Source organism: Mirounga leonina, unplaced genomic scaffold, assembly GCF_011800145.1.
Source record: "Mirounga leonina isolate KUSES-001 unplaced genomic scaffold, KU_Mleo_1.0 Mir_93, whole genome shotgun sequence".
In the NCBI taxonomy this organism is placed as follows: domain Eukaryota; kingdom Metazoa; phylum Chordata; class Mammalia; order Carnivora; family Phocidae; genus Mirounga; species Mirounga leonina.
Window position 1 is genome coordinate 13,766,097 of NW_023270854.1, and position 11,032 is coordinate 13,777,128.

An 11,032-nucleotide genomic window follows, 5' to 3' on the forward strand; every position below is an offset into this window, starting at 1 on the left:
TTGAGAGAGAGAGAGAGAGAGACAAAGGGAGAGCACGAGCAGTGGGGAGAAGCAGAGGGAGAGGGAGAAGCAGACTTCCCCCTGAGCCGGGAGTCGGACATGGGGCTCAATCCCAGAACCTGGAGATCATGACCTGAGCTGAAGGCAGATGCTTAACCATCTGAGCCACCCAGACACCCCTAAAAAATGTTAAAAGTAGACTATCAAAAATGATAACCCTAAATAACATCACTGACAAAAAATTTAATATCTATTACATATAACACAAAATGCCAGTTTATAGAAAACAAATTTTACTACATTAAAGTCCCTCAAGAAATCTATTCACCCAATGTTCTAACTGAAATAAATATAATGGATTAGTCTTTAATGTAATAAAGGGATATTAAAATAGTAATATACTTTTCTATATAGATGTTTTGGACAGAATTTTCCAGGTATTACTGAAGACTCTTAAGGAAAGCAATAATTTATATCTGTCACCACACTGAACTGAAGGAATTATTTATATATTATCAAAAAATATAATAAACCTTTTTATATTGTGTTAAGTTCACAATAACTGTCATGTACTTTATGAATGGTGTGGTCTTACAGTGAATAGGAATTTTTTTATTTTAAGATTTTTCTTAAATATGCAAAGTAAACTATAAAGAAGGCAATCAAAGCAAAGTTTCCTGTAGTTTGTTCTGAAGGGAAAATATGAAAGACCAATGTGCCACTCAGAGATTGTGACTGTGGAGTGCAAATTCCACAGATGAAATGCATGCAGAACATCCATTTGTAGTGTGAAAATAGCCTAAAATACAGTTATTTTGCCAACATGCAGAAATCTGCCAGATACATTATTTTTTATTACTAGCAAATACCTTTAATCTATTATTTTTTAAACGTACTGAAATAAAATAGTAATGAAAATAAGCACACTGTAAAGTTACATTAGAATTTTCAAACACATATCTACTCATATGAAAAGCTAAATTTATTTCATAGTTTGCTTATAAAAAGAGTTAACATCCAAGACAAAGTGGGAAGTTTGTTACCTAGCCAATCTGGAGAATTTTGGGAATTAGAATTGCTAATTACAAGACTTTTCAAACATACATTCTTTATACAAAAATAGTTAAGGAATTGGTAACTAGCACAAAATGTTCATTGTAGTTAGCTCTCACAGTTCAAAGATCAATAAGGTGGTGTCTAGAGAAAGTTCTGTCCTTAAAGTTCAAATAATGGTCTCAAATAGGTTATCTTAAGAATTGGGGTCATGACAAGACAATTCAATACATAGTCATTTCATCTCCCCAAACTTTATCAGAGACTATTTATTTGAACCGGTATTTTTTTTCTGTGAAAAACGATCCCAGGACCCTGGGACCATGACCTTAGCTGAAGGCAGACACTTAACCGACTGAGCCACCCAGGTGCCCCAAAAAAGGAATCTGATAGCAACTTGAATTGAGACTCCATTAAAATTACTTACAATTTCATTCAGGTTGTAAATCCGTTTGGTGTTTAGCAAAGTAATCTTTCAAAAGGGGTGACTGGTGCAAACAAAATGAAGTCAAGGACACCCACATATAAAGTTAGATACTGCTACCATTCAAGCATCATTCTTGGAGTAATTCAGCAAAATTGCCAGCTATGGCATTTATGGGTTTCTGAAAAATTTTAATTTCTGGCTTACTTTAGAAACACAGGCATAATTTCAAATTAGCTTTTCATTACTTTGCAAACTTAGTTTTTTGTTAAGTCGAATACTTAAACCTGTACTGTTTTTATTTCTGTTTAAAAAGAGTGAATATGGGAGTTTTATGGCCTGTTTTGGAAGAACACACTCAGTTTCAGTGATTAGTGTGATTAGTCTGTCTTGTCTTTAAAGAATCTATAGTTTGCCTTAAAAATCATTGTGAAAATAAACATGAAGTCTTATTGACATTAAGATATTAACAGCATACTAAGGGAGGCTCCCTTGAAATATACCGTGTATCTTACTAGCTGTTGCCTTTTAAAAAAAACCACTAGCATTTAGATAAATGGATTCACAAATTGATAAAAATTATCACAATAAAAATATTTATATTCATTCATTTGGTAACGAATATTCTTCTTTTACTGTATTTCAAAGCAAATGAGAGCCATAACAGTTTCTTTAAACTGTCTCTGAAATATATTCATTTTATAGCAACAATCTTTTTTTTAGTAAAAGTAAACTAAATAGGTAATTTATATAAATTATATTCCTTAAATAACATAGTACATTTTAATGAATATATTCTTTCTCATTTCCTTTTGCTTGGATAGAGAATATATAGTGTTTTGGTTTTTTTTTTTTGGAGATTTTATTTATTTATTTGACAGAGAGAGACACAGCGAGAGAGGGAACACAAGCAGGGGGAGTGAGAGAGGGAAAGCAGGCTTCCTGCAGAGCAGGGAGCCCGATGCGGGACTCGATCCCAGGACACTGGGATCATGACCTGAACCGAAGGCAGACGCTTAACGACTGAGCCACCCAGGCGCCCCTATAGTGTTTCAAAATGAAAATAAATACACATAGCCAGAAACAAAACAAAAACAAGTATGCAAAAACATTTTATTTATAATAGATCAACATTTTTGACATGAAAGGTAGCCACTTTCAATTTCTCAGGAATGCCTAGAATCCAACCGTTTCTGAAAGACTAGTTAATTTTAACAATTATGTCACTATAGGTAAAAGAAATAATTTCAGAATGAACTTTTTTAAATGGCTTTGTTTATGGCAACTTATTTTATAAGCTTGACTGTGTGGTAAGCTAGCTTTCCCAGGAAGTGAATGTAATCCAACTATGTTCCAAGTGTATTAAACCAGTTTATACAACAAACATGAGAATCACCTATGTATCAACTGTGCTCAAACAAGAATTCTCTTTATCAAAATATTCATTTTTCAAAAAGGCCTCACATTAACCCCTCAAACCAATCACCCACTTCTATGTCCAGTACCACTCTTTTCTACTTCAAGTTGCATTACTTTATAGACAACTGTCAAATTCCAGTGGAACTGTACACGGACTTAAGACTCTATGTAATATATATCAAACACAAGAATAGTCACTGACTTTAAGGGACAAGGTGTTAGCTAACCAATAATAATTTAGCTAATGTCATTTTTAGTTTAGAGGGAAAAAAGCAGCCCCCAAATGTCCTTAACTTTTCGGTACTTCTCTGTAACACACAGAATGAAAAGATAATCTCTGAAATTAAAATCATTAAAAAATATCTTAAATAAAATATTTTACATAAATAAGTGTTAAATTTCAAATTCAAACCATATTTTCCTGTGTATTTAAATTTGGGAAGGAATTTCACAATTATCAGCTCTTTTAATTTACATTTATTTTTGAGTATTTAAATCTACTACACATCAGTTTGCAAAATTCACCTTGGTTACCACTTCCTGTGTTTATGTGCTGTCTTTCTTCAGGTAAGTCCATTATATGCATGAAAGTGCTGGGGAGGTTTGAATAGCACTTAAAGAATATTCATGAGAGCTCTGAAATGTGGAAAGTTTCATTATAATCTACTTACTGTAGGATTTGTAACTCAAATTCATCACAGCATTATAAAATACTGTGTGAATGGAATGCACACAATTCCTACAGACACACAAACTGAAGTCCAAAAGGCACAGAGTAATGCTGGTGGCTCTTTCTAGTCAGTTAAGAAACAATAAAAAGTCTGCATTATTCTTTCATAATTTAAATACTTAAGTAATCTCCACTTTTATTACTTTATAACAATGACTTCAAATTTACATTATTTTAAGTACCATCGTAATAGCTTAGTGTATAGTACAGATACTTGCTAATATCCCATCCAAAAATTAAAAAAAAAAAAACCTCTTCACTATATGTATATATATAAAAAAAATTATTCTGAAAGACAAGAACATAGAAGAGGGACTAGGTACAGACTATAAACTCAATTTTCTATCACCACAGTTATAACTCCAAAATTAACAGATATACAGCAATAATCAAAAGCAGTGCAAATATCTTTGGAGGTTAGGATAAAATTATAATGCAAGAACATAAAATAAGGATAAAAAAGGCAAGTACTTCAAGTACAAGGAACCAGTCTGCTTGAGTCCATCTTAGTGTTTACTGGGGGCTTCCTTCCTGCTTTTACTTCTTTCTCTGAAACACATTGGCCAACATGGCACCTGATGTTGTCAACTGGCCCATTTTGTTCAAAAACTTGGTCTTTGTATCTTCACTTACTAAGCTTGCAGCAATTGACATTGAGCTAGGAAAGAAATTTTAAAATTCAAGTAAAGCAATTAAAAAACTAAAATATCCATTTTTTCATTTCTTCAGTAGTAATAATGTTAATAAATACATTCTGAACTGGTATCACAAAAGGGAAACTAATATTTACGGACAGGAGTTTTTATGGACCATACTAGGTTAGGAGCTTCATGTTCATCGTTTCTATTAAAGGAAGCAGAATGGTGTAGAGGTTAGAGGCAAGTCTGCAGTGAGACTGAATCTTGGCTCTGTCATTTGGCAGCTGTGCGACCCTGGGCAAGTTATTTGATCTCATCTGTAATGTAATCCTCATCTGTAAAATGGAGATAAGTCTATTACCTACCTCATAGGTCTATTAAGAATTATACAAGTGCATATAGTGCTTACGAGCAGTGCCAGGCATGTAATAGCATGCTGTAAGTATTAAGTTAGCAGTTCTTCTTCTTATTACCAGCATCACTTTAATTCTTATAGCAACCCTGGAAGATAGATATTATCCCTATTTTCACAAATGAGTAAATTAAATCACAGTGAGGTTTTATATACTGTGCTGATAACAATCTTATGACATTACTTTTGGGAGGACAGGGCAGAATGTCTTCCATTGCCACTTGCATTAGTTTCAATCGACAATTTTAAATCCATTTCTTCTTCTTTTTGAACAACCTTTTGTATAGGGAGTAAACACAATCTAAATCACTACTGAAGATTGCTAATTTATCATAATACCAAACAGAACACTGATCAGGTACAATTTTTCAGTGATCCAACAATAAACCCAGTTTATTGGCCTGTGGCTTTAGCCAATATGCTTTAGATTACTCTGATTCAATTTCCTCAACTGAAAAATACAGATTGCAATTACTATTGCAAAATATCTGAGGACTAAAGGAGAGAGTATGTTTGAACATGTCAAGGGCAGTGAATGCTGAGGTGTAGGAGCTCAGCAGATGTCCACTGAAGCTACAGATGAAGTACGTGCTGCCACCAAGGACTTCTGGTTTTCTATATTTCTTAAAGGTGTGTGCTGTGAATTACAAGTTAAATGCCAGACCACGACTCCCATCTTGAAAATCTATTCTTCCCACAGCTCTTCAGCCAGTACACCAACCTGGCCTCTCCCTTGTCTCTGACTACTTATCCCCTGCTGCCTTTTCTCTTCCCACAAAGTAATCCTCCATAAGGTTCAGCATTTGGCTCCCAGTTCCTCAGTTACAAAACTTACTATTGAAACCTTCTCTTGAAGTTTCAAATATCATCTCCATAAGGAGTGTGGGAAAAGTGTCCTATTACTCTTGTTTGTTAGATAAGCTAACATCAAGCTTTTTTTCACCCCCTAACTTTAGAAATGATCCACCGTTTTTAATCCCTTATCTGTTAGTGGTTTTACTATTTTCCTCTCCTCCCAACAGGGAATATAATGGCTCCCTCTCTTCTATTTAGACCAATCACCAGGAGTGCCTGGCTGGCTCAGTCAGATGAGCACATGACTCTTGCTTGGTCTTGGGGTCATGAGTTGGAGCCCCACGCTGGGCTTGGAGATTACTTAAATAAATAAGACTTAAAAAAAAAATAAAACCAATCATCAAATCCTGATTTTATCCTATGAAACATCTATCATTTATTTTTATTTCCAATGACAATATCTTCCAACTGAATTATTCCAACAGTCTTAGATCTGGTCTCCTTGCATGATCAGATTAACTTCTGAAATAATCACTTCTTCATATCCTATCCCTTCTCAAAAATCTTCAATGGCTACTTACTACCTACAAGATAAAAGTGTGCTTGGCATTCAAGAAACATAGCAATCTAATTCTTGTGTGTGTGTGTGTATGTGTGTTTTAACCAACCATTACTGCTCAATTTCTAGACCTCCCTGAGTCAAGCTTGCCGAGTTTTTGTTCAAAACATTTTTAACTTATCTCTTCCTTTCTATCTCGTGTCTAAACATCCTTCAAATCCTTTAAGTCCTAGATTTTCTCTAATGCCTTTCCTTAATGTTCCAAGTTTACAGTTTTGTTTTCTTTCTGTAGAACAATACTGTAAGCTGAAAGGAAAGCACGATTTTAGTTTGCATTGAGAAAAATAGGATACAGGGTCAGATAATACTTGAGTACTATCATGTTTTAATGATATTCTAACCAGAGGGCGACAAAGATGTTAAAGCATCTGGGACTTTCAGTCTGGGGAAGAGAAGATTCAGAAGACTTAACAAATACCAATGTTACGTAAAAAATTAGATATAAATATATATCTGCACAGCTGTATATATTTATATAGCTCTACTGATATACATCACAATCACCTGGAGAACTTATTGAAAATACAGATGCCTTGGCCTAACCCCCGTTATTCTGATTCTTTCCATATGGTATAAAGGACCCAGGTATCTATTTTACACAAAGCTTTCCAACAAAGAACGATTACATTACAGCATTTTTTCTGAAGAGAAAGTTTACATTTTTATCAGTTTTACAAAGGGGTTTGTAACACTCACCTATCTCTCTGCCAGATGATGAAACGTATTTTAGAGAGGAAACATAATAGGAAGGGAGACTTTAACTCAGGATAAGAGTACTTTGTAAAAAATTGCTAAAATATGAAATGGGCTGCCTTCTAAGGTAATATTGTCTTCTTCCTGCAAGTTTTCAAAGAAATCACAGATCTTTCCTTTGCAACTCATATCAAACCATGAGTTGATTGTTGATTCGGAATCTGCAGAACTTCTTATACCTGACTGATCTTCTTTAAAACAATTTATATCCTAGAATATTTCTCTCTCCCTCCATACCATTCCATTTTGCAAATTAATTTCAAAAGGACTTGGGAAGTCAACTTGAAAAGCCTTGTAATGGCCAAAGATGGGATAATTTGGGCATCAAAAGATAGTAAGTGCAATGCACTGAATTATATCAAATATTTGAAAACACATGAGTTTATGATACTTGAACAAAACAAATCCCCTAACCAGTCACCATCGGAGGGTGAATCAATTCATTATTTTAGAAAACTGGTAAGTAAAGAGAAAGAACTGAACATTTACCTTGCCTTTACTATAAAGGTTTCTTCCCTTAAGTATTCTAGCTCACAAATGAAAAGGGAAAGATAGAATGTATTTAGTAATAGCTAATGAATTAGTGGAGCTAGGTATTGATCAAGAACAGATGTTAATACCACCAAAAAAAGAGAGAAGTAGACACTGTCTCCCTCATGATGAAAACACACCTCCTCCTATGAAGCAGTCTTGCAAAATAAAGAAACATGCCTTGAATGTGATGATCTCTAGATCTAGACCCAAACACCACATTTATAGGAAATACAGAGGAACACGTTAAAACAACAAAAGGGAAATGCAAGCAACCAAATTCAGACTGTGGGAACCTCTATATTATGAACAAAGACTCAAGTTCTTCAATAAGTACGTGAAGAAAAAAACGAGATAGAAGGGGAACCTACTGATTAAAAGAGACTGAAGAGACATGTCAACTAATTGCAATGAATGACCTATGGATCCTGACTCAAAGAAACAGACTGTAAGGAAGAAAAACAAACAACAGATCACTAATGACTTTTATAAAACAATAAGAAATTTGAACACAGGCCAGATAACTGATAATATTAAGAAGTTGTTATTTTGGTGTTAATGACGTTACATTTATGTTTCAGAAAACAGCATTTGTCTTTTAGAGATACATAACAGAATATAGGAGGGGGCTGGATGAAATAAAATTGACTATGAGTTGATAATTATTGAAGCTGAGTGATGAGTACATGGGAATTCACTACATTATTTTGTGCTTATTTGAAATTATCTAAAAGTTAAAAAAATAATATCAAAGATCTGAATAACATGGGAAAATATGATTATGAAAATAAACTTTTTTTTTTTTTTAAGGAAGGTCATATAACTGAAGTAATCTTGGGAAGTTATTACGATATTTTTCTCTTTCTTAATTCCTACATGCTACTTAATGAAATTTCATTTAGAATGCATTTCACATATAATTCTTCTTAATTTTGCCCCCAAACTTTTTACATTTTCAACTGATAAGGCACCAAATAATCTTAACACTTAAATGTATGACAAATGAACAAAAGTGTTTGCTTTGGCATTAATTTTATGGCTTATGTGTTCAGAATCGAAGCCTATCAAAGTATTTTTACTGTTTAACTTTCCATGGCTACAATGGTAGGAGAGTTCCTACCATCCCAGGAGGCTCAAGAAAGGGCTCTGACCTACAGTACGAAGTAAAAAGCTGCATATGTGGGAGAGGCTGGGGGTGTGGGGAGGTAAGTGTGTGTTTCTGGGTACCTAGCCTGATGGGATGACACACTTATTCCTGGTTGTCAGCTTTATAAAGGAAAAACCTTTGAGCTTTTTATGCCTAACAGTTTATTTAAGATTAACTGCTCAAGGTTACATCAACAAGAGATAAGAGTACACACAGTCTATTTGTAAGTTACTTCCTCTCCTGAATGCTCACCTTTACTCTTTCACATCTGTGATTATATTTTAACTTCAATGAATCTTCGAATTCTAGTTACTTTGATTAGGAGCATGTGAATAGAACATTCACAAGTTTACAATCCTTTATGCAGTGAATCAAGTTACACCTTATAATTCCTGTCACAAATTTCTAAGAAAGTATTTTGACCAGTGATTCTCAAATCCAGCTATCTATCACATCGTCTTTAGCTTTTAAACATCTAGATCCCTAGGCTGAATCAGATTGTTGAGAGGATGGCACAGAGCATGGGGCAGAGATCTAAATTTTAAATTCGCCGTATAATTCTGATACAGATGGTTTATAAACTGGCATTTGATAACAACTGATTTGAATAATTTTCTTGCCTTCCAAATAAATGACTGAAAAGTAACACAAAATAAACACCATAACCATCTATAGAAAATTTAGATAGAGAAATTAAGGTTAATATGAAGCCTTAAAAAGAGAATTAATGTCTTACCCTTGAGGCTCTTGGACGGTCTTGTTCTCTACTTTTTGTTCACATTCTTTTATCATGGAACTTAAAATGACCTGATTTCAAAAAAAAATGACTTTAGTGAAATACTTTTTAGTGAAATGACTTTAGTTTATAATAGTGAAATGCTATTACTTAATCTAAACCTTTTAATTTAATTTTTAATATTACCACAAACTAATGTTTATTAAAAATGTAACATTTTGGCAGTTACTTTGTTAAAGAAGTTCACATTAGATTGCTACACTACCTGCAGAAATAGTTTTAAAAGACCTCAATCATATAACTTAATAACTGATTTTGATTTTCACTAACCTTCCAACTCTGACTTCAATTCTCCCTTAGTTTTTCCTACCTCTAATGTTAAAAGTAAAACTTGTATACATCTATACATTTAACATATACACATACCATGATCACACATATTTTCCCAGGAAAAGCTGTTTGTCCCATACCCCTTTGCTTTCTCCAGGTTGCAAATAGCAAGATGCTCTATTTTAATGTCTAGAGCAGGGACCAGGTATAGGTCTGTGGCTACTAAAATGTAACTGGGAATACAATGGGCACCTAAGAATTAACATCATTTTTTCAGGGAGACTGAGTGAGTGATGGAAAGGGTGGAGGGATCTAAGCTGCTCCTCCAATTGCTGGCGACCACACCAGAAACTGGTCTTCTGAATATTCTTGACCCATATTTGGGCATGGAGGTCACTACACAACAAATATTTATTGTCACCTACTATGTGCCAGGTACTTTTTTAGATACAAAGAATGCACAAACAAAACAGACAACATTCCCTCCTTATGGAGAGCTTATGTTCTTGACAATAAACATAGAAAATAGTAAGTTATATAGTATATTAGAAGGTGATAGGGCTTTGGAAAGAATATCAAGTAAAATATAGGGTACTAGGAGGCCAAGGTGAAGAATGTTACAATTTACATGGAGGTGTCCCAAGCAGGCTTCATGGAGATGACATTTAGGGAAAAGCCTGAGGGAGATGAAGGAGCAAGGAAGAGACACCAGGAAGAGTCTGAGCAAAGGCTCCATCTAGGTGAAAGTTATGTCTATCACATTCTAAGCAAGGAGGCCAGAGTGGTGAGTGCAGAGTGAGCAAAGGAGAGGGTAGAAGATGAGGTCTGAGATGTGAAAGAGGAGAGAGCCAGATCTTAGACTGCCTTGCAGATTATAGTAAGGACGTTGGTTATTAAATGAGACTTTTGTCATATGCATGTTAGATCTAGATTAATCCTTTTTTGAATCTTTTCTGGTTTTCCACTCTTTCATCTCACAGATTATATATTTTGTCTGTTTAGCTAGTTTTTGCTTTATTATGTTTGGTGGGAGTTTTTTGTACTTTCTCTTCTGCTCCCTGCATTGTCTCTGTTTCCTCTAGTACCCTCTTTCTTGCATGTATGTTTTCATCTCCATCTTTGACGTTAAAGGTTTTTCTCAAATGGTTGGTGATCTTGGGATGCCCACTGAAGACTGGGGCACTAAACTGCTGATTAAAATCTCTTCATGCATGAATAACTTCACTTTAAGGTAAATCGGGCACAAATCAAACTTTCTGCCAATCTTTTTCCCCTGTAGGTATAATTCTGACTGCATTCTTGGATCCAAGAAGGGGAAAGGTAACAAGGTTTCCAATCACTATGCCTTCACTTAATTTCCCTCTTCTTATAGCACTCATTCCTGTTCTCAGCTACATGTTTAAAAGTAAAGCTCCAGAGTTCTACCAAGGTTGGAAAGGGAATCT

General features: G+C 34.5%; 1 protein-coding gene across 5 annotated transcripts in view; it reads right to left on the reverse strand.

The window, feature by feature from the left end:
• Positions 1-11,032, reverse strand: part of RELCH (RAB11 binding and LisH domain, coiled-coil and HEAT repeat containing) — a 112,282-nt gene that overhangs the window by 2,224 nt on the left and 99,026 nt on the right. For 4 of the 5 annotated variants that reach the window (XM_034996070.1, XM_034996073.1, XM_034996071.1 and 1 more), the window contains 2 exons: positions 9,258-9,328; positions 2,576-4,284 (listed from right to left, as the gene is read on the reverse strand). In XM_034996070.1, coding sequence (XP_034851961.1) covers positions 4,164-4,284; positions 9,258-9,328 — 192 coding nt within the window. In that variant the 3' untranslated portion in view covers positions 2,576-4,163. Of the gene's footprint in view, positions 1-2,575; positions 4,285-9,257; positions 9,329-11,032 lie in introns of those variants that run through there. The other variant, XM_034996072.1, reaches the window with a different exon arrangement.